Genomic DNA, 26,668 nt, shown 5'->3' on the forward strand with positions numbered 1-26,668 from the left:
CTCTGGGGCTTTCTCTGGGCAGAGTATCTCACTCCACTGAGCAGGCTGCGCTTGTGGGTGAGCGGATGCCGCTGCCTCTGTGCCGAGTCGTTTCACCGGCTGGCGGCCTTGGTGTGTGTGGGCCGGTCTGAGAAGCAGCGGACTGGCCCAACAGCGGAAGGCCTTGCACGCAGGCCCAGGGGCTGGGTGCGTGCGTGTCTGGACCCCGGCTGCATTCTCACTGCAGCAGTCTGCCTGGGCCCGGGCCGGAGCAACACAGGAAATGGGGAGGGCGTCCATCTGGGGGAAGGCTAAGCCGGACAGGCTGCTTTGCTGACATGCTAGATTTCATCCTGCGGTGAGTGGCCTTTGAAGTGAGAAGCATTGGGTCTCTCGCCTGCAGTCTGAAATGGAACAACCCCAGACGTGGGCGGCTGCCTGGCTGAGAACTAGCTGCGTGCGGCAAAAAGGAAAGGAAAAAGAGAGAAGCGGCGGCAGCGGTATTTCGTTCAGCCCCAAACACTCTTCTCTTCTGCCGCTCCGGCCCAGGCCCAGGCCAGCACTCCAGTGAAACAGCGGCCAGTTTGGCCCCTGAATGCAGCCTTCAGATCCAGCTGCAGCTGGAATCGTGGGCCTTCTGTTTTCCGGAGCAGTGCCGCCACGTTCCTTCGGCCACTCCACCCGGCGGCACGGTTTGAGGCCTCAGGCCACAGAGGAGGGCATGGACAGAAGAGCCCGTTGCCAAACCGGCTGGCAGAAGAGGGCAGGACGGGAGGGCGGCCTTCCCTCCCTCTGAAAGTGTGTGCGGAAACCGAGTCCTCTGGCCGAGGAGAGGAGAGGAGAGGACCGTCCCGCATCCTCCAGCGCTGAGGCATGTAGCCAGAGGCAGGTCTCCTCCACTCTCCTCACCGTGCCCTGTGCGACTTCTGATCTGGCTGGAGAGGAGCCCTGTGTGACCGGTTCCATCTCTCCTCCATTACATGCACACGCACACACAGGCTTTCTTTTTGCCCGACCCACCACCATACATGGCCCTGCTGGGGCCCTTCTCAGCCCCACGCCACCACCCGCTTCCATCCTCGCCCTCACATCCAGATTACGTCTGATCCATATACACATATACCAGGATGTATATTGTATATTTGCTTCCCCCAGGACATCTGTGTGCCACTAGCGGCTGTATCCGTGCTGGGAGGGGCTGACAAGGGTGTACCCACGTCCTCGCTCCTTTGGCCGTGAAGCAAAGTTGTGTCCGAGGAATTCGGCTTTGCCAAAAAGGAGAGACCTGTGGCCAGAACTATTCAGCCCCAGGGGCCCCTTTGAACGCATGTACCAGATCCAAACTAGGGGGCAGGATAGTCTCTGCCTTCCCCCTGTGCCCCTAATTCAGCCCTGCCTCCAAGAAAGGGTTATCAGAGGGATGACTTCAAGTTAATTGGGATGGGGGAAAGCCAGCCTCCCTCCCGCCGAAAGTCAGCAGGAGGCAAAACCATCAGTCACGGATCATTGAAAAGCAGGGAGGTCTGGAGGTCAGAAAGACCTTCTGCTGGGAACTCTTCTCTGGAGCAAAACGGTTTGATGCAGGAACCAGGAGACAGACCAGGCCGTGCTTCAGTTAGGGTTGACTCCTTCTGGATGGTTTAATGTGCTGATTACGCCTCGATTTCCCCCTCTTCTTGGCCAAAAAGTTAACCTGTATGAATTAGCAAGGAGAATTAGCTGAGCAGTAACCATGCTTGTGCTGGGTGCTCTGCAGGGGGTGCTCAGCATCCCCCACCCTGTGGGGTGGCTAGGGCTGCCCCGCGTCTGCCATGTCACATGCGCTTGGGGGTCCGGGCGCTTGGAGCAAGAGAGAGGGAGAACACGCATCTTCCATCGCTTTGAGAAATCTCCACGGGGGGCGAAGAGGCTGTTCTTCCAGTTAAGACAGCAAAGCCCGGATCCGGGTCCAGGAGAGGCCGGTGTCTCTGTCCCTGCCAGGCGGCATCCCCAGACTGTTCTCCCGGGCAGGGAATTCTGGCAGGGGCCAGCTACGGATACAGCCGCCCTCCCTCCTTCCCTCCCTCCATCCCTCGTTTCCCTGTCCCTCCCCCCTTTTAAACTTCTGCTTCTCCCTGCTTGTTTTTTCTCTCCCCCCCCAGCCTAACCACTCCGGGCTCCAGGGCCTCCACTGCCTCCGCCTCCGCCGCCGTGAGCTCCGCGCGCCCGCGACAGCACCAGAAATCCATGTCTGCCTCGGTGCACCCCTCCAAGCCCACGCTGCCCCCTTCCGACAATAACTGTGAGGCACAGCGACCCAGGCAAGTGGGCAGCTGTGCGTCCCCCCCCCCCCCCCCCCAGGGCCCCTTTCGCCCCCCCCCCCCCCGGTCCGGGGCCAGGCCTCCCCCCACCCTCGTGCCCTTCCCCCCCGCGCTCGCTCAGGGCCCAGAGGTAAGTGGAGGGCAGCAGCCACCCGGCGGGGGCAGGATGGGGCCGGGGGAAACACGTGCGACGCGAGGAGAAGCTTTTCTTTCTCCCCCGGGCGGGCCGAGCGCAGCAGGAAGGCGGGGGAGAGGCACCAGCCCGTTGGACATGGGGCGGGCGGCCTGTTGGTGGGAGGTGGTCCTCCACCCCCGCCTGGCGCGCCCCCCACCCCCATGCCCGGAAGGAACGTTGGATTTGTGCGCTGCAGCGCTGTGCCGCTCGAAAAGGGCCAGGTGTCACTTTTGGGGAGTTGGCTGGGACCTCTTTAGCGCCCTGTGGCCGTGACGGGGCCGTGCCTCTGCTTCCGGACAAGCCAGGTTTGATGCTTTTCACGCTCCTTGGGGGCTTCCTGCCAGAGGGGAGCAGCCAGCAGCCAATTTATGTGCCGGGTTTGGGGGTGCAGCCATGGGGGAGATGGAGTGATTGCAAGAGGCCCCGGCAGAACGGAGGGAGCCGGGCCACGGGCATGCTGGGACGGTTGTCAGCGTGGCATGGACAGCCAGTGACTTTTCATCATTCCCCGAGGTCTCTCCCCTTCCCACTCCGTTCTTTTCTGACGCGCCAGCTGGGCGCCTGGCAAAGGGGCTGAATCCCTTCCCCTTCCATGGGAACGGCTTCCGCACAGGCACTGCTCAGATTCTCCCCTGTGTTCCCTCTTCTCTTGGCTTCCAGAGGAGGGAAGAGCAGCAGCATATTAAGAAGCACGCACAGTGCCCGCGTCTCACTTTAAGCCAGGAATCCTGGCTTACTAAGCCACCTTGTGATCTAGCTTTGTGGTGGGGCTTGCAGCCCGGTGAAGTGCCTGAGCAGGTTGGGCAGGGCCGTGGGGCGGGTCGTGCCCCTTCCTCTGCTCTGATCCTGGCTCAGATCTTGGAAAGGCTCTGCTCTGCTCTGCTCGTGAGACTGGGGTGGGTGGAGCGAGGGCCTGATGAGCGATGGGGCAGCTGTGCGCCTGAGCTCAGGAGTAGTGTTTGTTATACCCAGGGTGCATAAGCCAGCAGCAAACCCTGTTTTGCAGTTTTCTTTTGACTCCTGGCAGCTTTGAGCACAAACATATTTAAACCTGGTTTCACACGGCTCCGTAAGCTCTCCCTGCTGGGTTTGTTTGCCTGCCTGCTCCCATGCAGGGAGGAACAAGGAGGGCCTGTGTGCCCGAGTATGTGGCTCAGGGTTGAACATAGTCGAACTGTGGGTTGTTGTGTTGTATGAACTCGACCACAGTAACAAATCATGGTTTGTTAACCACAAACTTAGAATTTGCACGGGTTGTGTTTATGGGTCGTTTGTGGCAGCCGAGTCTAACCTTCCTGGTTTCCCCCAAGTCCATTGGCGGCTCGGGAATCCTTTCCCGGGGCTGCCACCTTGTGCTTCCTTCTAAACTGCAGCTCCCAGGATGGCGTGGGGGCCAGGGCTGCCCCCTGTCAGGCCCAGGTGATTACGGTCAGGCTGAGCCGGCGAGCGAGCGAGCGAGCGGTTCCCTGACCGTCCTCCTCTGCTCCTTTCCTTCCACACAGCACTGCTCCCCAGCGGGTCCCGGTCGCCTCCCCCTCAGCCCACAACATCAGCAGTGCCCTTCCCGAGCGCACCAACTTCCCGCGGGGCATCTCCAGCCGCAGCACCTTCCACGCCGGGCAGCTCCGGCAGGTTCGGGACCAGCAGAACCTCCCTTACGGCCTCACGCCCGCCTCGCCCTCCGGGAACAGCCCGGGCCGGAGGGGCGCCTCAGGAAGCCTCTTCAGCAAGTTCACCTCCAAGTTCGTACGCAGGTGAGTGGGGAAGCGTGCCTCTGTCAGGGACCTCCCCACCGTGCGTTCCAGCGGCCCCCGGGGAGGGCCGGGTGGGGCAACGGGGCCGACGAAGCTCGCCGGCACACGTCCCGGGGTTGCTTCTCGGCTCTCTCGGGCGCAGTGCGTGGGGCGGGGGGCTCGGCAGGGCCACCCTCCCCCTGAAGGGACCCCGCATGCTCGCTCACTGCCGTGTGTCTGTGTGTGTGTGGTGCACAGCCGCTCCCTCCCCCTCCCAACAAGCGCCCCCTCCCACCACAGTCGCGCCACCATCGCCGCGGCCCTGGTCCTCGTGTCTCCCCCCCCCCCGTCTCTTCCCCCCTCCTGCCGTCTTGCACCTTCCTGCTGGGGACAGGAGTGCGGCCTGCCCTGCAGACGGATCCTCCCCCCACCGTGCTTGGAGGGGCTGGGGAGGAGGGGCCTGCGGCCGGCCGGGGGTGCACGAGGCAGCCCCTTCCCGGGGGCCGGATTCTTCCTAGCAGCCTAGGGGCAGGGGTGGCGCCCAGCAGGAGGGGGCCAGAGAGAGCCCTTTGGAGAGGAGCTAGGGTGGGGCGCTGCAGGGGCCCTTCCGGCGGGCAGGACAGGGCGGGAGTGAGGCCCCGTGCGAGGTCTTCGCCTTCCGCGAACGAGCCCCCCCTGTGGGAACTGGGGAAAGGCCGCCGCCTGGGGGCCCCCACAGGGAGTTAGGGGAGCCCCCTAGTGGGAGCTGCAGCACAGGCTCCCTCCGCCCCCCCTCCCCGCAGGTCTGCCGCTTGGTTGCCGGGGCTCCGCCGGGGCTCCCAGCGGGTCGCTGGGGCAGCGGACGCGGGCCCTTTGGGCAGCCAAGCTGAGGGCGGGACGCTCCGCAGCATCCGGTGCGCCACATGCTAGTTCCATGCAGCCCACCAGAGCCCAGGAGCTGGAGCTGGTGGGGCAGGGGTGGAGGAGCGGGGCCCGCCGGGACCTCCGCCCGCCTTTTGGGGAGCTGGCGTTGGGCAGAGGTGCTCGGGGGCCAGCAGGCCTCCCGGCTTCTTCCCAAGGGCCACAGGGGCCCTGCTGCCACTCCCCCACGCACCCCTCCGCCCTCGCGAGCAACGCACAGCTGCAGGGGGCCATTCTGGAGATCCAGCCAGGCCGCCTGGGGGGGGTGGGGGGGTGAGGATGCCCTGCAGCCCAGCACTTCCTGTCCCCACCCCCCTTTGCTGTCCGTGTTTACCTCCCCCCCTTTCTGTCCCCAGCTCTGTGGGAAGCCCAAGCCGGGCTGAGGGCGAGGAGCTGCCCGGGGGCCCACGCCCCGCACCGCAGGGTCCAGCGGCAGCTGAGCCGGGGCGGGCAGCAGGGTGCAGCTCGTCCTCCCGGCCTTGGGAGAGGGAGCCAAAGGCAGAGCGGGGTTGCTCCGTGCCCCCGGCCCTGGCCCCGGCCCTGAAAGGGAGGGTGGGGCGCCGGCCCACCCTGGTGTGGCTGGCGCTCACTCATTTGCACGCACGCACTCACACTCACCCGCCCGCCCGCCCACCCACCCACCCACCGTTTTTTCCCCTTTTTTTCCCCCTTTTAGAAATCTGTCTTTCAGGTTTGCCAGAAGGTAGGCGTTCATCACTTTGGTTTTGTTCTGTCCTCCTCCTCCTCCTCCTCCTCCTCCTCCTGTACAACCCCCCCACCGGCTTCCCCCTACCCCTCCCCTCTCCCCCTCCTGTGCCTTGTGGCTGCTAATGGTGTCTGTGTGTGAGCGGGAGGGCACGCTTAAAGGGACAGCCGGGATCCTGCTTGCGCGCTGCCTGCGGGACGGGGGACCCAGGCCCGCCTTGAGCGCCCGCAGATGGGCTGGCCCGGGAGCCGGGGGACGGCGGGCGCGGCAGAGCGAGTGGGCCAGCCCAGGGCCGGCCCGCCAGCGCTGGGGCTGGCCCTCCCCGCTCGGGAAAGCTGTCTCTTTAAAGGTGAGCTCTGCCTTCCACGGTTCCCCAGGCTGGGCCTCCGATCTTTCACCAGAAACCTCCCCCTCTCCTCCCCCCTCGCCCTCCCCCCAGCAACCCCCTTCTCCCTGCACGGTGGCGGCGGTTAGGAGGAGCTGGGGTCTGCGCTCGCAGCTGCCTCGAGGGCGTGGAGCTGGCACAGTGTGGCGCGGCAGGGGGCACCCCGGAAGCCGCCTGGTCCCAGAGAGGAGCAGGCATTTTGCCTCCCCGCTGCTGCTGCATTGGGGGAGCTCATCTTTTTTTAAGTAGGGGAGGGTTACTAGTCCTCATGGTCATGGAGACAATATAGACTTGCCCTGAAGATGTATAGAGATAGGGCGCGGTGGGGGGGGGCCTTGTGGTTCAAATGGAGCGCCTGGTATCCCGGGGGCACGGAGCAGGCTGCCCACCGCTTCGTCACCTCGCCAGGGACACGGCCTTGCTCCGAAGCAGAGGCTTGGTCCCTCTTGTTTCACCCTGGCTGCCGGCAGCTCTCCAGGGGCACTGCCCAGCCCTGCCTGGGGCCAAACCAGGGGCCTTCTGCGGCCCGAGCCGATGCTCTGCCACAGAGCCGGGCCCCCTCCCCGTCCGGAGCCAGGAAAGGATTCCCTCTGCCGACAGGCCAGCGCAGCGTGGCTGGCGGTGTTTTGGGGGCCACCCCCCACTCCCAGTGGTACATGCTCCATCTGAGTGCAGTGGAGTCACTTGGGCTGCTACGGGGAGCAGTGAAGACGTGGGCAGAGGCGGTGTGCCGGCAAGGACCCCTCCCAGGCCCCTCGGCAGGCAGTTCGGCAGGGAAGAGGCCTGCAGCCTTCCTCTGTCTGGCCTGGTGGTGGTGGGATGGAGACGCCCTTCCCGGGGGGGAGCTGTGAAGAAGGCTGGCCCCTGCTCCCCTCCTCTTCCTCCCGGCCGAGCAGGTCTCAGGCTTCTGCAGCGATGGCTGGAAACAGCATCCGTCCCCCCCAGGAGAAACTCCTGATCTCGCTAGCTATAAAGGACAGCATGGCTTGAGCAAAGGAAATAAAAGCCACAGCCACACACCTGGGTTAACCGGCGTTTAAAGGCTCGGGCAGCTCAGAGGGTTGGGCTTCGCTGGGCGTTCAGCGCGAAGAGCTTTGAGGAGGAGTTGTGTTCTTAAACACTTCTTTGCACACGGAAAACACACATTAAATGGGTCACGCTTTGAACCGTGCCGAAGCCGACATTCCTGTGTGAATGCAACTCAAAAGCATCACAAGCCCGTCCTGCCAGGACGGCCCTCAGGGCGCTCGGCGCAGCCACGAGGTTCACGCTCTGCCCCCGCAAGACCCTCGGGCGAGTCCTTGCTTGGCGGGTCCCTAAGCAGCGGGCCCATCGTAGGAAAGGCCCTGCCCGCCCCTCGCGCGGAGCTTGCGCCCCACGTCACTCGTTGGCCTTCGTGGGCACATGACTTCTGCATAGGAAGGGAGGGCGGGCTTAGATTGGAACAGTTATTTTTAGGCTGTGGGGGAAAAGTTCAAGAACTGAGTCATCGGGAGCTTTTCCCAGCCCCACGGAGTTCTTCAGCGACAGCGAGTGTTCTTGACATTAGCACGGTCCTTCCCTGTAGGACGAACCGACGGTGTTGTGGCAGATGGGGACGCGAGAGGCCATGTTGTGGGTCCTCGGCTGGCAAAGAGTCGAGCCAGGGATTTCTCGGTTCATAACTCACTCTCTCCCCCCGTAGCACAATAGCTTCAGCTCCTCCTCCTCTTCCTCTCCCCCTCCTCCCCCCCCCGCTTGGATGTGGCTTCTGCTCGTGGTGAGGGACTGGGGAGACACACCACGCCGCACCCCAAAACGGTGCCCGCGCACCGGCCTCGTCTCCCCTCTCCCTGTCCCTGTGTTGGCAAGCTGCATGCCAGGCGGAGCGTTGCATGCCCAGGGACGTGTCGGCTCGGCAGCAGCCCCGGCGGAGCCCCGGCCAGCCCCCGAGTGCCCGGGGCCCCCCGCCGGAGAGGTGTGCCCTGCCCCCCACCCCAGGAGGAAAGGAGAGCAGGTGTAGGAGCCGCTCGCGCAAGGATGCCTGACATCTTGTCTCCCGCTCTGTTTTTTGAGGAACCTGCATGAGCCCGAAAGCAAAGACCGCGTGGAGACGCTCAGGTGAGATGCAGACAGGGCCGGGGGCGCGAAAGCCTCCGCTCTCCTCTCGTCTTCTGTCTCTCCAGCAGGGCCTCTCCGCCTCCGGATGCAGCGCCCTCCTCTCCCGCCTGCCCTCTTTCCTCCTCTAGCTCCCGGCGGCCGCGTGGGCTGGGCAGGGCACGGCACGGCACGGCACTGGCGCCCACCCGCGGGGTGGGGGGTCCTGCGTCCCTCACGGCCCCTTCTCTCCCCCTCCCCTCCCAGGCCTCACATGGTGGGCGGCGGCGGGGACAAGGAGCGGGACGAGAACCGGGAGGCCAAGCCGCGCTCCCTGCGCTTCACCTGGAGCATGAAGACCACGAGCTCCATGGAGCCCAACGAGATGATGAAGGAGATCCGGAAAGTGCTGGACGCTAACAACTGCCAGTGCGAGCTGCAGGAGAAGTACATGCTCCTGTGCATGCACGGAGCGCCGGGCCACGAGGCCTTCGTGCAGTGGGAGATGGAGGTCTGCAAGCTCCCCCGGCTCTCGCTCAACGGCGTCCGCTTCAAGCGGATATCGGGCACCTCCATGGCCTTCAAGAACATTGCATCCAAAATCGCCAACGAACTGAAGCTTTAACAGGCCCCCGGGGGGGGCCGCCTGCACGCGCACGGGGCGGGCGCACGAGGAAGCTGCGGCCTAGCTCTGGAAGGGTTTGTTTTTCGCGGCCCTGGCGCAGGGCGAAGGAGCCCGGGGCAGGGGCAGGGGTGGCGGCGTTTGGGGACGGCCCCCTCCATCCCCCCCCCCCCCGGCTGCCGGGTCTCCATGGAGACGGAGTGCGTGGGGTAGTGGCTGGCAGCCACCCAGCCGGTCTCCGTGGCAACAGTGGTGGGAGCGTACCAAGGGCTGTTGGTCTCTATAGTGACTGTGTTGGGGGCATCCCTCTTGGTCTCCGTGGTGACCATGGTACTTTCCTTTTTGTTGTTGTTCTTGCACATGAGACAGGGTTTGAAATTTTACCAAACACAGCAAAAAGCAAAGAGCAGAACGGCGCCCCCCCCCCCCCCCCCAGAGCCCCCCCCCCCGGCCTTCTGCCTCTCGCGCACCCCCTTCCCCTCCGCGGAGCTGCCTCCTGGCGGCGGCTTCCGGGCCCCGGGCTCGGACCGGCAGGTGGTGCTTGGGCGGGGAGAAGCGGGGCTCGGCCCCGACGGGCATTACTGCAGCAGCGGCTCCCGCCCGCACCCCAGCCGCCCCGCTGGTGGGCGCTCCCCACCAGCAGCCCCCTGCCCTTCTCCCGGCCCTCCAACATTCCCCGCTCTGAGGCCGCGGGAAGGGGGTCTCGCCAGGCACGTGGCCACCTCCTGCCTCGGGAGAGCAGAGGCCAGGTGGCGCCTGGTCCCTGGCTCCCCCTTCACCTGCCCCCGCTTGCTCGTGTCCCGGCGAGCTCGGGAGGTTAGAAGCGCGGGGGCCTCACCGTGGGCTGCCGTCTGCCCAAATCAGCCCCCCCCCAGAACCCGGCAGCCAGCCAGCGGCCGACATCGCCCAGCGCCCAATTTCTCTGTTCCAGCGTGCCCGGACGGAGGCAGCTGTCCGCGTGTTGCCTTGGCTCGGATGCTGGGGAGCGTGCTGGCCCCCGTCCCGGCTCCTTTTTCTGTGCACCCAGGGGCCGGGGAGGGGGCCGCTCCCCCCCAAAGCGCCCACTGTGGCCGAAGACGCGCACGAGGCCCTGTCGTCTCGAGGGCCGGGGACCCGGCGCAGCTTCCTTCCGCTGCTCGCCGGCGTGTCCCCTTGAGGGAGAACAGGGCAGGCCTCATTCCCTCCTTTTCTGCGCTCACAAAGGCAGGAGCACCGCCTGCCCCCCCCCTCGTCAAAGCTCCCCCCCACCACATTTCAGGGGTCATCCTCTGCCCTCCCCTTTCCAAAGCACAAGAGAAAAATGGGACCCTCGCTACAATGGCCTCTTTTCTTCCCCTCGCCCCGCCTTCCCCTCAGCCGGGTTTCTCGCATAGTCATATCACCACTTGAGAATGTATTTCAATCCCTTTCGGGGCGGTTGGACTTCCGCGGTCCCCCGACTGGTCTTTGTCGAGCTCCTTTAACCTGGCCACGATCACATCCACAAATCTGGTTTGTATATAACTGTACTGATACCTCGGTTTTGTGAGTGGTTATTTTATTTTATTTTTGTTTAATTCTGATCACAAAATGCCTTTTTTAAAAGAAAAATCATGTCCCCTTTTTGTTCGGTTCCCCCCCCTCCCTCTAGGGACGCTGCCGTTTGATGTAGTTTTACAGGTTCTAGATTAAAACTTTCCAGAAAGCACCTGCCTGGCTTTCACTTCTGTCTTCCACCCTCCCGCAAAGGCTGCGGACAGGGCCGGGAGGTGCACGCCCCTTGCCGGATCGCAAGAGGGCTCGGTGGGGGTGGTTGCCCGGCTGTTCCCTTTGAGAAGGGCCAGCTGGTTCCAGGTCTCCCGTACTGGTTTTGCTTTCCGTTTGCTCCCCCCACGCCCGCCAGCAGAGGGGCTGGCCGCTCAGGAGGGCGCTGCGTTTGGGGAGGCAAGGAGCTCCCACGCCGCGAGGGGCGCAGAGCAATGCTGGTGCCCGGGAATACGGCCTCCCGTGCCGCCCCTCATTCCGCCCTCCCCGGGGGCACGATGGGGAGGACTCCTGTGGGCAGGGGCGTCCCCCGCACCCTCCCCTTGCCGGTGCCCCGGCAGCCCGCCGGACTCTCCTCTTCCGGTCGTATTAAAGCCGGAGGAGCCAAGCGTGTGTGCCCGCCAGCCTCTGACTCCGAGCGGGAGGGAGAGCCTGATCCTCCCAATAAAGGAGTAGCGCTTCCTCCTTGGCACAGGACGGATCTTCTCCTGCCCCGGTTCGGCAGTTCCATCTCCCGGTTCCGCCCCAGCCACGTGCTGGGTAGAAGGACCAGCCGTTTGTAACAAAATACCTTTATTGAAAATGCTCCATTAACAAACAAACAAACAAAACCCTGCCGAGACGCCCAGCAACAGGAGGGTCCTCGGAGGGAGGGGGGCAGAGGAGAGTGGCCCACCTTTCTCTGGGGAGCCCGGCCACCAGAGCCCCCTTTCCGCAGCACGCCGGGGCGACGGGCGTCCTCCCTCCTCCTCGCCCCCTTCCAAGTCTCTGTGTCAAACGGGAAGGCCTCTTCCCCTGGAAGGGGCTGGGGGGGCACGGACATGGGCCGGCCAGCCTGCCCGCTCACTCGCCCGGCCCCGGACTGCTCCCCCCGCCCGGCCCGGCCCGAATTCATCCTTGTCTTCCTCCCCCCACCCGCCAGGCCCCCGTTCCCCCTGCCCTATTCACACAGGCACCGACACAACTGCTCCTGTAACAGTGTAAACGTAAGAGAACCCCCCCCCGCACACACGCACACTACGACCCCCACCTCTTCCCTTCTCGTGCCCCCCCCACTCACAAAAGGAAAAAAGGAAGAAAAAAACACGCCCACCTCCATGTACCTGGGGACTGGAATTCAGTGCCAGCTTTCTGGATGTTAGCTGAACCGGGTCAGATGGCCAGGGGGGGGAGGCCCCTTTCCTCCCCGCTCCCCCCCCCCCACAGCAAGCAAGCGTGGCGGGGCCGGTCGTGCCAATCCCGGCCACGGCCGGCGCGCAGCGAGGCTCCTGGAAGCTCGGGACGCGGGCTGGGGCCCCTCAGAGGGAGCCGGGGGCGGGCGGGGGGGGCTCCCCCGACCCGCTGGGGAGTGGGGGCGGGTGCTGCCCCCCGCGGGGCGCCTGTCGCGAGGCGGCCGGCCGGATGAGCGGGGGCGGGGGCTGGTTGAGCGACAGTCTGGGCTGGAGGAAGCGGCCCTGCTGCAGCGGGGGGGGCTGGCGGTGCAGGCTGGGCGCCGTGGGGAGCGTGGGCCTCAGCAGGGGGGGCGGCTGGGAGAGGGCGGCCGGGGGCGGCCGGGGGGAGGCCGGGAGGGGCAGCGGCGGGGGCGGCGGGGGCGGCTGCTGCCGCTGCGGCTCCTGCGAGGACCGCGACACGGCCGTGATCTGCACCTGCAACGAGAGAGGGCGCCGCGTCAGGAGCGTGGAGGCGCCCGGGAGCCCCCCCGCGGCCCTCGGGGCCCCCCGCTCACCTCGTCCTCCTCCTCGCTGCTCGCCAGCGACGCGCTGGAGCTCTTGTGGTCCCGCGAAGGGGAGCTGCCCTGCGGGGCGGCCAGGCCCGCTCCCTCCTGCTCGGCCTCCCACTCCTGGAGAACCTCCTCCAGGTTGAACCGGCGCCTGTAGCTGACGAAGAAAGTCTTCACCTGGGCCACCGTCTTATTGCTGATCACCTCGGCAATGGCCTGGAAGTCTTTGCCGTATTTTCGGATAGCTGAACAGCACGGAAAAGACGCGTGGTTTGCGTAGTCCAGCAGTGACACCTAAGCCACTGCCCATGGCACCCGCCGGCACGTTCTACTCCCCACGCAGCTGCCGTGTGTAGAGCGTGGACGTGGCGTGTCGAAGGCCCGATCCACGCAGCAGAGAAACTGTCATGGGGCTGCCATTTACAAGCCGCGCTTTAGGCGGGAGGAAGCCTGTGTCCTGGCGCTCTATTCCAAAAGGACCGTTCCTTCTGAAGAAATGGGCAGAAGCCATGAATTCGTCGATGAAGACCCAGCTGCCTCCAGGCCGACCTCTAACCCCGCAGAGCCGGGGAGGCAGCCTGCCCGCACTCGCTCCTGCGGAAACCCTCCACCTCTCCGCCTCCTCGCCAGTGACCCCGCTCGGCCTTCCCCTCACCGAATCCTGGAGACTCACCCTGCACTGCCAGCAACTGCTCATCGGTCGTCCAGCGTGAATTGAACTTGATGTTTGTCTGCAAGAGAAGGCCGGGAGACGGCTGCGCTGCACGGGTGTCCCTTCATCTCGCCAAGCTCAGCGAAGAAGGCCAGCCTGCCCGCCTCTCCCTGCCCTGCGATGGATGCCACCTTTGCTCACCTCCGGCGGGCGCAGTTTGTCTATCCCTCCTTCTAACACCTGCTTTGTGCTGCTGTTGATTTGCTTGATGCTCTGAACCTAGCCCAGACAGAGGCCCAGAGGTCAGGAGTCAGGTGTTCCCCGTCCCTCCCACCTGGGGCAACGAGCCCGAGGAGCCCAAATCCTTTGGAGAAACTCATTTCCCAAAGCGAGGCTCGCCGCTGCTTCAGGGTGGGGTGGGGAAGGATCAGGGCTCCACCTGCCGCTTGAGGGAAACCAGCTGCGAGTCCAGGTGGCGCAGCGTGAGGGCGGCCATGTCGGGGCTGGCGGAGAGGCCGGTGATGTCCTCCTGCCTGAGGTACATGCCCTTTGGGGGGCGCCGACGGGCACGCAGGGGGTGGTGCCGATACTGTGACAGTTGTACTTCCTTCTTCACGGGCCCCGGTTTGTTCAGCGGTTTCTGGTAACTAGGCTGGGGAGGAAGAGGAGGCAGAGGGCGCTGAAGGATCACCTGCCCTTGCGTCTCCCACGCTGCTTCCCTGACAGGTTACAGCCATGGTCCCAGCTATGGTCACTCTTTGTTTCCCAGGCCGCCTGTTCCTGGGGTCAGGCGTCTCCCCCACAGTCTCCTTAGTGTATAGTCAGCGAGGAACAATTCTCCAAGGTCGCTTGCTACTGGCCAACGATTCCTCCACCCTGGTGAGTTCAGACATGCAGCTTCCCAAGCCATAGAAACTTGAGGGATTTTTTTTTTTAAAGAAGGCTGTCGGAATGCCAAAACCAGGCAGCCCATCTCAAACTTCTGCCACAGGATGGGGACTGGCCCAGACTCCCAACACCTCCAAGGTCTTGCGCTTGAATTGCGCTTTCTCACCAGGCCTGGCTGCCCCACAAAACTACCCAGGGAAGGTACAGGATGCACGTTTCTCCTGGCTTACCTTACCTCCCCAACTTTTAGGCTTGTTGGGGAGTCGTCACTTCTTACCTCCTTCTTGGGATCTAGGGCATCAAATTCACCCTCGCTAGCTTGCCGTGTTTCCTCCAGTTCATCGTTACTGTAGGGGAAATGCAGCAGCTGTTAGAAGACATCCCAGGTTCTTTTTCGGGTTTCCTCAAAATGGCATTTTTTGCATCCTCACTGCTCCATGGGGTGTTCTTGGACCCCAGGGCTATTCCCAGGCGGACTCTGAGCGCCTCTGGGTTTCAAGGGACCCCTGCCCTTGCGCCAGTCTCACCAACATATGTAATATCCCTCAGGAAACACCAGCTTCTGACTGGCCCCTACTTGTGCCCCCGGCTTCCCCGGGCAAAAGAAAGCTTCCGGTGCCAGAGGGAACCTTGGATCCTTGCGATGCGCTTGTAAAAAACATGCCCGTCCGCTCCAAAGCAGCATCTGAAGGGTCCCTTTGATTTTAGCGTCCAGCCTGCATCCGGCAAGCAAGGGAGCCACTTCCACGCTTGCCTGCAGGAGGCCTGCACTGGGTGCTCTGGGTGTTGGGGAGGAGGGCCCAGTGCTTCATTCTGCCTCTCCCGTGACTTGATGGAAGTCCTGCTGGACTGAGAGGCAATTTTTCTCACGGCGCTCGCCTCTGCCGCATTCCCTCCGCTGCAAACAAAATGCTCAGGCCACCTGCTCACCTGTCATCCTTCTCCTTCTTGCTGAGCAACTTCCGGGCTTGCCGGTCCATCACGCTCGTCCTGCTCCTTGTTTTCTTCCAGGAGTAGTAATACTTCACCAAGCTGGGAATCAGTTTATCAGGAAGCTGAGTGGGAGGCAGAGGAAGCGCAGTGAGTGGAAGAGCAGAGCCAGGGACGGCGGGCGTGCTGTGGAGCAAGGTGGTTCTAACAGGTATGTCGTTAAGCAACCTAGAGGACATGGGGCAGACCATTCTGGGGCAGAACCCAGGCCCTGGGGCTCGTGTGGCCCCAAGGCACGTGAACGGAAGGACGGGAAAGGGGGCCTGGGTCCCAATCCCACCCCCACGCCGTGTAGCTGCTGTGGCTGTCCTCTGCAGGGGAAAAGTGGGATGCTTTTGGCAAAAAGGTGGGCCGTGAAGGTGGGAAGCCGCGCTCTCGGAGGCTGGGCAACGTGGCAGTGGTTAGGGCCAGAAGGATCCAGCAGGCACAGTCCCGGAGTTCTGGTCTGATCTAGCAGGCGACCCACCAAGCCAGCTCAGTGCCAGTCCTTTAAGGTGCAAGGAGTAATTCCTGCAAGAACAGGCTTGGTCCCGGGCACCGGATGCCCCACTGCTCGCGGGAGTGCGACACGTACCATCTGCTGAATCCGAGCAAAACTCTTGCCGTGGAAGCTGAACGCTTGCTCGAAGAGGACTTTGTCCTCCACCGTCCACTCGTCCGGGAAGGGCGTGAAGTTGGCCAGGTCAGCCAAGGACTTTTCCACATCATGCTTGTGCCACAGCAGCATCCCCAGGGCCTGTTGGGAGAAGAGAAGGGCACGCAGGAGTGACTACCACCCCCCCAGACACACAGCACGTGCCCACAAGCCGGGAAGCTAGAGCTTCTCGACAACTGGAGCAGAGCCCTTCCCTGCAAAAGGGCCACTGAGGTGATGGCAAACGGGTCAGAGGCAAACGCAAATGGCCGTTTTTCTGCTCCCGGACCCTTCACGCCATCCTGCATTCAACTGGCCAACCAAGCTGCTGCCCCATGACTTTGCTGCAAGAGGAGGCCATGTTAGGTGTCCTCTCCACCCACGTCCTCTTCCGTCAGGCTTTGCTGGCCTCCGCTCGACGCCAGATGGAGTGCAGCATCCGATAAACCGATTCCTGCGGCCGCGTTTGTGCCGTTCGCGCTTCTCTTGCAGAATGGCTAGGATCGTGTTTTCTAGCTAGGTGGACTAGAAAACCGGAAGCTGGCTCTTGCCTTTACCTGCTCTATGTTGTAACCGTGCTTCTCCTTGGCCATGGCGATGTATTTGTCCACTAGAGGGGGAAAGAGGGAAGCATCAGGTGCTGGGGGGCGGGGGGGGCGACAGCAAACGCTTCTGAGCTGCTCCTGGCGCTGCTTCCCCTCAGTGGGCGGCTGGCATGGCTGGGAACGATCCGTTCCTCTCCTGCACCACCCCGAACCCCTTCTGTGCGGCTCTTGGCGGGGAGCCGCTCCTGATCGCTGTGGCCGGGAGCCCACCCAAGGCCGAGGACGTGGCTGAGCTCCAAGGCAGTCACCCAGGAGCGAGAGACTGGAGTTATGGGATAGCAGGGCCCGCGAGAGCCAAGGCTTGGCGTGGGTTTGGGGAGCGGGGTGGCCACGTCCCGCACGTAGGTGGATGTTCTCTGCGCGCAACAGACCGGAGCACCCTCGCCCCCTTGACGGCAGCGCTCCGTCCTCTGCACCCCTTCACAGAAGCAGAAGCGCTGCTGGGGGACCGAACCCCAACTTAGGGGCTCTGCCTGCTCCAGCCCCAGCTCAGCACCATCCCCCCCAGCCCCCAGAGCTGCCTGCACCAGCCAGATTAATAACGCAGAGAGCTGGAAGCAGCACACCAGTCGCACGGTAATTGCTTCTAGGAGTCCTGAGAGGGGGGAAAGGGGGAGCCGTCAATCAGCAGCTCTGCTACCAGCGGAAGGCGAATGAGCTCCCCGCCCCCACGCCCCTTGGAGCCAGGCTGGCCCTCGCTCGCTTCTGGACCCAGTTCAGCATCGCGGGGGAAAGGCGCCTCTGCAGGGAGCGTGGCCCGAGGAGAACCGCTCCACGGCGCGTGCAGGGCCCATCAGCCACCGCTCTGGCCCTGCCTTGCTGCTCTCGACACAATGGCGGGGAAGAGCGACTCACACTTGGCATCCGAGACACAATGATTGGGAGACCAGACAAGCATCCCTTTCAGCTCCTTGTTGCTGTAGCGAGCCGGGCTCTCTGGATGGCAAAGAGGAGAACAAGGGCTGTCGGAGGGCTCCCTGAGGCGCCCGGCCGCCACGTGGGGCCCCCAGCCCAAGGAGGGGAGAGGAGGGGCATTCCGGCATGGAAGCCAGCAAGGGGCTCGGCGCACGCACCAGCCTGGGCCCTCCCACTGCCCTTAACCCCGGCCAGCATCCCCGGCTCTTCCAGTTCGGTCCCCTCTCACTCTCCACCGCCTCCTGCATTTCCTGGCTGGTCACCAGCTCCACCCAATGATCTCCTTTTTCAGAGGAACCTCCTCCCCCATCATAAATGGCTACTGAGCAGGGGCCTCTCCACACACCCAGAATCCAAGGCAGGCAAAGCCTCCAAGCCCAAAACGTGCGGAAGCACCCACGATTTCGTCTTAGAAAAGAACAGCTGCGTTAAAGCGTCAGGCTGCTTGAAGTGCCAGGGTCAAGAAAGGCACCTGGGGGGGGGGGAGTGGGCCATGGGTGCCCATCGCTCCTTGGGAGCAAACGGTCTACTTCCCGTTGGGAAGAAGGAAGATGTGGACTCAAACCCATCCGGCCTTGACTTGAAGGGGCCGCGGAGCTCCCTGCATCTCTCAGCCCGATTCACATCTCCCCCTGCCTCCTGCCATGTCTTTTACCTGGTTTGCACTCTGGGATCACAGCTTGGTAATCTGCGCCCACACGGATCATGCTGTCTGCAAGGGAAAAAGAGAGACAAGCTGCAAGGAGCACCAGTCGCTGCGGCCAGCAGAGACTAGCGAGGGCAAAGACTCGCAAACCCTTCAGCAAGAAAAGGCGCTGGGGCATCCTGGGTCCCAGGCTCCAGTTTGGCACCGGAACAAGCCAGCGGGTCACTTGTGTTCGCTCCTGCCAGCCATGCACACCCAGAGAAATTCCCCGGAGATTGTGGGCATACCAGGAAGGGGAAGTGACGGCTCAGCGGCCCACTACAGCTGCAGATCCGTCGATGCGCCGTTTGCACTGGGAGGGCCAGTAGCTGAGACAGCCCTGCTCCTGCCTGTGCGTCTCCTGCTTCAGGGACTGCAGCGCAGCTGGTGTGTTCCCACTTCTACTTCCCTGCTGCCCCACTTCATCCCTCGAGGGGGTGACTGTGTGGCCAGGGGCCCCCAGTCGGAACGGCCAATCGGGTGAGCCGCTGCAGCCTCCCAGGATGGAGCGGGGAACACTCCACACAAGCGGCCGGCGCATCCCGTCCCTGCCCCCCGCCCGCCCCTCAGGAGGCAGTTCTCCTCAAGTTCCCTGCAGGGAAACCTCAAGAGCGGAGGGGCAGCCGGGCAGGCACCGTTTTCACTGTGTTTGGACAGCCTCCTCCCTCTCCCCCCCACTCTCCAGCTCCTGTTCCTTAAAAAACAAAACAGAAGCCACCCAACCTACCAAGCAGCTGCTGAGCACAGGCAAAATCTGGAAACATTTAGCCCGCGTCATGCCAAGGAGCTCCCGAGCTTTTGCTTTCTGGCACCGGGGCCAAGAAACACATGCTGGGCTGGGGGCTGCATCAGAGCCATTCCGGGACTCTTCCACAGCCTGCCAGCTTTTTCATTTTTTTTCCGGTGGATCCTCGGGTGGCCACTGGATTGGCATTCTAGACCCAGATTTACGGCACGGCGCTCCCTGCCTAGGGGGCGCCAGCTTCCCCTTCCTCGGGACCCACAGAGCCTGACAGGGCAAGCGGGGTGGTGTCGGAGGAGCCGGGGCGGGGGTCCCCGGCAGACTCAGAGGCGCGCGGACGGCACCTGGGAGAAGCAGATGGCGTGGGACCACACGCTGCTCCCATCGCCCGGGCGAGTGCCGGGAAGCACGCGAGTCGGCAGGCCCATCCCGCAGCCCCAGCAAGCTGGCACCAGGACTCCGGGCGGATCCGTGGCTGTCAGTATTGTGCTCGGGGGGGGGTGCACCTTGTAATGCAGGTGGGCTCTCGAAGTACCTCCTTTCCCAGGCGCATGTTTGAGGGGCCCGAGGTAACTTCCTCGCCTGCCTCTTCATAGCCAGATGGGCACCGAACTCTCCCCTCCAGCCGCTTCTGTCCCTCCCAAACCAGATTCCAAGCTGCAGGTGCAGGCACAGGAGTGTGGGGTCCTTTGGGCTCCTTCCACAAGCACATCCCCTGCGTGGGGGGGGGCATATCTCCTCACACATCAGGAAGGAGCGGGAGGGGAAACCTAACAAAGCCAGGGGTGCTCAGGAAGCCATAACAGAGTTCAGAGGGAGGAGAGGAGAGGAGAGGGATCCGGGGACAATAAAGCAGTGAGCTCAGACCAGAGCCAGCATCCTAATCCCAGGCCTTTGTTAACCTGGTGGAGGGGCGGAAAAGAGGGGGAGGCCAGTGCCCCAGGAGCGCTTAGCGGCGCCACGCTTTGGAGGGCTGACCACAGAAGGCAAAGGAGGTCAGATACAAGATAGGAGGAAAATTACTTGAGTGTGGCGAACCTAGGGAGGATTAGACGGGGGGGGGGGCGGTGGCATGGACACTCTCTCTTGACCGAGGTATTTTGGCACCATCTCTTCATTTTATTTAGAGGTCCCAGGCAACAAACAGGGCACGGGCCTGGGCTGGCACTTGGGAAGCCCAGGGGGTTAAGTCCATCGAGCGACATCCCGTCAGATGGCTCCTTCCCGAGCCCTTCAACTCACTGGGGCCTATTCTTGCTCCCACGATTCATCTTTTGTGGCATCGCGTCGCTTCGCCCAAGGGGGTCATCAGCTCTTTCCTTAATGATCGGGGTCTCTCTCTCTCTCGCTCTCGGATGACTCTCTTGCTCCTCCCCTCCCCCCAGACCTCCGTTGCTTTGCGAGCGACTTTTGGAAATGCGCCCCGCAGAGACGCGATTCCTGGAGCGATGCCCCGCGCGCGCGCGCGACCCCCGGGCCGCGATTCCTCCCAGCTGTCCCCACCCCGGGGGCATTTGTCAACCCGGCGCTTGTCCTCCCTCGCCCAGCTCGCCTCGCGGCCAGCAGAGGGCAGGCCGAGCTTCCCGGAGGCCTTCCCCCTCTCCCGGGAAGAGGCGAGCCGGGCCCCTCGGTGTCAGGCGCCCGGCGCCCTCCGCTCCAGCGCCGCGAGGGGCTCCGCAACTCTTTGTTTCCCGCGCAGCGCGGGGCACCCTCGGCTCGCCTCGGAGCGCAGCGCAGCGCAGCGCGCAGCCCCGCGACCCACGGCCGCCATGGGCTCGGCTCCTCCCACCCTGGACCACAATGAAGTCGCGGCGAAGGGGCGCCCGGAGGAACTCTCCGTGCGCGCACCGCGGCGCGGCGCGGCTTACCGTGCGAGTGCTCCTCCTCGCTGCTGTCATCCTCCGAGTTCTGGTGCCCGCCGTTGCTTGCTGACTTGGAGCGACTTCTGGACAAGATCCCCGATTTTTCCATTACGGAAGGCATCTTCCAAGTCCCCGAGGACCGCGGCGGCTCTCGCTTCCCCTCCCAGCTTCTGCACCTCTCCCGGGAAACTCGAATACTGACTTTTATATCTTTATTTCTCTCTCTCGCGGCCACGATGTCTCCCCGCCCCCTGTCCCTACCTCCAACTTTAACACATCAGGCGGAGAGCTGGAATACCCTTGGCGAAATCCATGACCGGGGAAGTCGGGGTCAGTCGCGGACGCTGCGCGCGGGGGGCAGAGGAGAAGAGCTCGGGGCGCCTCTCCCGCGGCGAGAGCGCCTCTCTCACCCCCAAGTCCCCGCAAACTTCCTCGCAGGGGGCATGGGGAGCGGGAAGAAACTTGCGGTGGAAGTTGCGCGGGGGGCGCGCGCGGGGGGGCGCAGCCGGAGCACCTGGGCGGGGGCGGCGGGCGCCCATCAGGCGAACTTCCCCAGCGCGCCGCTGCCGCGGGCGAGCGCCCCGAGGGCTCCGGGCTGCGAAGAGAAGAGGGAAGGGGGAGACATCACCGCCGCGACCCCGCGGAGCCGCCCCGGGGGCCCCCCGGGGAGGTCCGGCCCGCCTCCCTGCTGCCCCGCGGATGCCGCCCCGGGCGCGCAGAGAGCGCGCCGCGCCGGAGCCCCCGGTGTCCCCCTGGCGAGGCGCAGAAGGGCCGGCAGGAGCGCCGCCCCGCTCGAGGCATGCGAGGGACTTGGCGGAAAAGTTGCGCGAGGCGGGCCGTCCGCAGGCGCCGCCGCCGCCGCCGCCGCCCGCCGCCCGCTCCCGCCCGCGCACACAATGAGCCGTGGCTGCCTCCGCTCCGGCCCTGCCGCCGCCGCCGCCGCCGCCGCGCCGCTGCCGTGCGAAAGTAGTTCCAGTCCCCTGCCTCAGCACCTCCCTCAGACCCTTCCGCCTGCCTGCACATCTGGCCAGAGGGAGGCACGCGGGGGCAAGAGGCGCGCGGCGAGGGGCGGGCGGAGGCCAGATGTGCTGCGCCGCGAGGGGAAGGTCAGGCGCGGGGAAGGGGCGCGGGCGGCTCCTGGGGCGCGAGTCCCTTCCCCGCGCTGCCTCGCCGGCGGGGAGGCGGGCGGGCAGGCAGGCAGGCAGCCCTCCTCCGGGAGCGCAGCGGAGAAGGTGCCCAGGGATGCTGAGCTTCAGGTCCCCACAGGAGGCACGTGGGACGGGCAGCCCTCCCCCTCCGGCTCCGGCTCCTGCTCCCGGCTGGCTCCTCTCACTCGCTCCCCAGCCAGAAGAAAGAGGCTGCTCGACAGCAGCCCCGCTTCCACCCTGCGGCCACCGAAAACCCCCGTGCAATCATCCGGCATCTGCCCAATTTTAGCTGGCGGTCCTTTTGTGCTGGCCACGCTCGGCGCTCTCTGCTGATAATGGGGAAACCGCTCCGGAGAGAGCGTGCAAACCCCACATGGGATCGGCCTAGCGCCTCATCACAGCTATCGAGGCTGAGCGGCTTTTTATAGGAGAGCTCAGATCTGAACTCTGGGTGTTTGGGTGCCTGAGGCGGAAAATCCAAATGAATCACACATGCTCGCTCGCTCGCTCTGCACAAATATCATCGAGGAGAATGGGAGGTGTGGGCCGTGGCGCACTCCCGTTCGTTCTGGTGGCGCTTGTGCAAGAGCACTTCCAGAGGCCATGTGCTTGCAGGTCAGCTTGGAATATTTTCCCCTCCACTGCCCCAAAATGGACTGCCCAAGGGAGTCTCTTAACCCCAATTTCTGTGAAAATTCCGCCCAGGAATCTTAGACATGCAGAAGAATTAAATGTCAGTTCTACCAGAAAGTTTGAAGGACGCATGGCATTCGTGGTATGTTTGTCCATTTTCTGTCGGTGATTCCTCACGCATAGATACAGAGGTATCACTGAAAACAGACAGCGAGACCCTCTTGCTGTTTAGATCTTTTCTACAATCCATGAGTGAAAAAGAGCAATTTGAAAATATAGCTAAATTGGTAATCTTCCCTACTGTAGGAGTAATATTAAATGGATTTACAAGGGAAATAAAACAGGGGCTCAGGCCAGTCTTCTGTGGGGGTGTCATTTCAAATTTCAGCATGTCAGGGAAGGGGTGATCTAACAGGGTCCAAAGGCTTGTTCCCAGAAACATTCAGGATTTAACTGACTGGTAGGAACTTGGGTAGCAGGGCAGTCCCACATCTGCCTGCTCAGAAGCAGCTGTTATGTTTTCTGGAACCCTTTACTCCTGGTTAGCGTGCGTAGGACGGCGGTACCAGAACATTAAGGGCACAGTCCTGGACAGGCGGCTGCCTGGGAGATGCTGGCGTTGTTGGACTCATTTCTGTCCAAACCCACAGCCTGCACCCTTAAATTATTTCTTCATATCCCTATAAATCTCACAGCAATCCCCCACGAGGCGTTCTCTTCCCTCATTCCCTTTTTGTCTCCCGGAAGCAGAAACGGAGGTCTTCGCCGACGTATGTGGGGCAGAGGTCCACCAAATTGCTGGAGAACGGCTGAGCCGAGCCCATGGAAGGGAGGAGGAGGAGGACCGTGCAGGAGGCCTGAGATGGGAGCCCCAGGAAGGGGGGTCTTCCGACAGAGCACAAGCAAACCTGTGAGAACCAGCTTTTCCTATCCCCGCCCCTCCTCCATATCCTTTCAGCTTTGTTTACCCAATTACCTGCCAGTGGCCCAGTAAATACCAACCTGATTTCCCCTACGCTGCTTTTCTCCATCTATCCCAGCCTTCCTTAAAACCCTCTGATATTTCCCCCCCTTTCCGCATGATTATCTGTGCTCTGTCTGTTTTAAAACTCTGCTTCTGCCTACAGCAACTCTGGCCGATTCCTATAGAAATTCACTTTGTCGTCCCCTTCCGCTCAAGCCCGCTCTCTCTTTTGGTGGTTTCCAATCTTCTCTTTTTCTGTTTCATAAATACCAGGCTCTCTATTTCCTGTCATTTTGCTCGCAGTAGGATTCACCGCGGGAATAGACTACCGGCCTCCTAGGCAGCCAAACGGATGATTCAGGAGGGTGAAAAAAATCTCATGGAGATTTGAAACCACACGGCTGATGCCAAAGATGGATTTTCAGCCGGGCCATAAAACAAAAGGCAGCTGTGAGGACAGCTGTGGGTGGCGGGGAGACAAGACAGGTGACAAGGCAGCTCTGGGTGCAAAGCCTTGGCGGGCTCTGGGTGCAAAGCCTTGGCGGGCTCTGGGTGCAAAGCCTTGGCGCTGCCGACGTGTCAGAGAAACTCCAGACCGGAGGGAGCGGGTCGTGGGGAAGCGTCGTCCCTGACCCTCCTGCTTGCAGAGGGGAGGAAGCCGAGGAGAGTTTTGGAGGGAATTCTGTTTGTTCGCAGGCTCTTTGTAGAAGGCCCTTTGATGTCAAAGGAGCCGAGCTCCTAGGCTGGCTTCCAGCTGTGTGCACGGAGGTGGTGAGCAGCTCCGTGGGGGAAGTGGTTGTGCTGGCAGGAAACAAGGACCCTGGGAGCTGAGGCCATCCACCCCATCTAGCTGGAGTCTTGTTTGTTTCCTGGTCAATTAGCCGGAATGGAATGCAGGGGTCAGGTTTTGGGCGCCTATCTTGGGCGCCTGTGCGAGCGAGGGCGTTTGCTCCGGTGCTGCCTGTGCTTTGGGTCCTCGCGTCTTCCGCTCCGTTGTAGCGTTGGGTTTGGTTGGGATCGTTCGGGTTTGGATAAGGCTTGAGAAGACGGGGACTGGCCTGCACTGGGGGGCTGGGGAGGAGCGGCTTCATAATTGATCCTCCTGGAGGGAGGCTGGTCCCTCAACGCTGAAGCCGTTTTTTCCCTGCACAAAAGAAGGGGACCTCGCGAGGGGAGGCAGAAGCACAGCTCTCTCTCGTGCCTTCTGAAGGGACAAAACCTCAAAGCTCATTAGGATGTGTGCTGATATTCCCAGATGGAGATCAAAGTCTGAGAATCTGCTTTTCCCAAGTCCACCTGGTGGATCCATGGCTCTTCAGCCGTCCTCAGGGACAGCTTCTGTCACCACAGAATGGAGTGTGGGTGGGTGTGTTTAGTGTGCGGAAGTTTGACGAGGCGGATCAAATGCGAATGTGGAAGGGTGAAATATAGAAAACTGTAAAGCACAACTGTATGTTTATATATACACCTGGTCACCGTTCTGCACAGAGCGAAATGAACGCTTCGTGCAAACCTAACGCCACAAGTCCCTTCAGCACTGCAGTGTGGGTTTGCCACTGGGAGCAGCTACACAATGGAGAAAAGGCAGAATATTTCAGCCTGGACTATGCTGGGAAGACACGTTTTTTTAGGGTAGGCACAGGTGAAATCCATTGGTACAGGCAGCCGCCGGGGGGAACTTGCTCCTGTAGCAAGGACTGAATGAACAGAATCCTCTAACGGGAATGCCGTGCACCACAAGAGCCATGAAAGAGGCAAATGGATCGCTGAGACACTGAAAGGGAGAGAGAAAATTCCCAGCAGCCGCTGGCCGACCCGCACCCTCTTCCCTCTGTGCACGCACGTGTGCCTTGACACGGCTGCCAGATTCTCTCTCTCTCTGCCTCCGTCCTGAAATCGCAAGAGTTACGCAGGGTGACCTCTCCTGACTCACCGATCCTGAGGAAACGCTTCCCCGAGAAAGAGCACGCGGTTCTCCTCAGCCGCATCTATGTTCATTGCTATGCATAAACGCAAAGTGCAGAAAGATGATTTAATAGAAATAGAGCAGGCTTCGCCATAGCATGAAGGCTGTGGTCAGAGATCTGCCTGGCTTGCTCGGTTGGCTTCCGGGCGCTAAAGATGGGCAGCCTCCCAGGCATTTGCTCTCGCTGCTGATGGCGTGTTCTCCTTCAGCCCTTCAAATAGTGACAGACACGGCCCTTGGTAGCCTTCGAACAGAGGACTGTCCTCTCTGAAACCCTGTAACAAAGACTTCTGCCCATATTCAGTGAGTTCTCTCCAAGAATCCCCTCCCTGCCTCCCTCCCTCTCATCCAACCAGCCGTCCAGCCATCGCCTCCAGCCGCACCAGTCCTGCCCTGTCCAAAGCATGCGAATCTAGCCCGGTCTAGGGGGAGTCCCAGAAACCAGGGGGCTGCCTGCGCGTGGATGACCGCCTGCAGTCCGGCACAGGCGAACCCCACCTCGGCCCTGCCTTCCTCCTCGGGGCCTCCTGGCTTCCCCCCACGCCCCCATCTTGCCCTGCCGGGTGCACGACAAAGAAGACACACGCTCTGCCCAGGCACCTGCGCGCTCACTGCGCTTGCGGGCACAAACCCATAGCAACAGGCCCGTAAGGACGGCTGCGCAGGGGAGGCGGCTGGGGCTGAGCGGCAGGGGAGCGTCTCCATCTGGCCGGCGCTTTTTGCAATGGGTGAGGGAGCCCAGAACTTGGCTGCCGGGGAGGGTGGCGGCAGAGGCTGGAGAGCTGGAGCAGCAGCTGCGAACACAAAGCGGAGGGCCACGGATCTGCCGATTCCCTGCTGGACAAGTGCCTCGCCCACCCCCTTGCTCGATGCGGGCGGGAGGCGGGGCCGAGCACAGGAGCGGCCGATCCCGGGGAGGAGAGTTGCCGAGCTGCGAACGGTGCCAGCCCAGGAGCAGGTCTGTTCTTCTCTCCGTGGCAGCGGTCGCAGGCCCCGGGTGGCCGCAGGAGGGCCTGACAAGGCCCCGGCACGGCCGATTCCTGCGGGGGGCTCTCCGTGTGCCGCCTGCAAGAGTCGTGTGGGCTGGTCGCACTCAGACAATGCATAAAGCGAATGCAAATCCCCCTGCGTTTGAGGCAGTCCAAATGCAGCCGCAGCGCCTTGCTTCCGCCACCCACTCACTCTGCCTGCATCAGGGCAGGCCAGAAGCTCCGGAAGGGAGGCAGAGGAGGCTAAAAACGGTCCCACGGCCTCCGCGACGGGAGCGGCAGGGTGGCTGGCATCCTCCATGGTGGCCGGCGGCACCGCCCTCCTGGCTCGACGCCCCGCCGGGAGATCAGCGCCATGCTGGCTCGCACCGGGAGATGCGGCCTCTGCTCGGAGGGCAGCGCCGGCGTCTGGTCCCTTGCCGAGCCCTCCTGCGCCAAGGCCGCCACCCCCTCGCCCTCGCCCTCGCCGCCGGGGCTCCCTGTCGCAGGGCATCCGCAAGCACTGGGCAAGGGGGCGGAGGACAGCGGGGCCTGCCCCACACCGGGCTGGAAGGCAGGTGCCCAAGAGTGCAGCACGTAGGGGCCTCCATCCGGAGTGAGATGACTGGTGGCCCCGTAAGCGGCCAACGTCTCCCGTGGGGAAAGCACAAGGGCCT

The 26,668-nt window shown here is 63.0% G+C and overlaps 2 protein-coding genes across 14 annotated transcripts in view; one reads left to right on the forward strand and one right to left on the reverse strand.

Annotated features, from left to right (window-relative positions):
• MARK2 (microtubule affinity regulating kinase 2) overlaps positions 1–10,563 on the forward strand; it is a 94,207-nt gene extending 83,644 nt beyond the window's left edge. For 8 of the 13 annotated variants that reach the window (XM_044448320.1, XM_044448323.1, XM_044448318.1 and 5 more), the window contains 5 exons: positions 2,121–2,279; positions 3,957–4,208; positions 5,764–5,790; positions 8,234–8,278; positions 8,522–10,563. In XM_044448320.1, coding sequence (XP_044304255.1) covers positions 2,121–2,279; positions 3,957–4,208; positions 5,764–5,790; positions 8,234–8,278; positions 8,522–8,879 — 841 coding nt within the window. In that variant the 3' untranslated portion in view covers positions 8,880–10,563. The remainder of the gene's footprint in view (positions 1–2,120; positions 2,280–3,956; positions 4,209–5,763; positions 5,791–8,233; positions 8,279–8,521) is intronic. The other 5 variants (XM_044448319.1, XM_044448328.1, XM_044448324.1 and 2 more) reach the window with 5 other exon arrangements.
• Positions 10,564–11,917: 1,354 nt separating this feature from the next.
• Positions 11,918–20,433, reverse strand: RCOR2 (REST corepressor 2). Its single transcript, XM_044448379.1, has 12 exons — positions 20,319–20,433; positions 17,679–17,735; positions 16,964–17,044; positions 16,061–16,113; positions 15,444–15,605; positions 14,810–14,934; positions 14,157–14,226; positions 13,431–13,643; positions 13,193–13,270; positions 13,013–13,070; positions 12,346–12,584; positions 11,918–12,265 (listed from the first exon to the last, which is right to left on the reverse strand). The coding sequence occupies exons 1-12, from the start codon at positions 20,431–20,433 to the stop codon at positions 11,918–11,920; spliced, it is 1,599 nt and encodes a 532-aa protein (XP_044304314.1).
• Between the last annotated feature and the right edge of the window lie 6,235 nt (positions 20,434–26,668).

Source organism: Varanus komodoensis, unplaced genomic scaffold, assembly GCF_004798865.1.
Source record: "Varanus komodoensis strain SLA01 unplaced genomic scaffold, ASM479886v1 scaffold55, whole genome shotgun sequence".
In the NCBI taxonomy this organism is placed as follows: domain Eukaryota; kingdom Metazoa; phylum Chordata; class Lepidosauria; order Squamata; family Varanidae; genus Varanus; species Varanus komodoensis.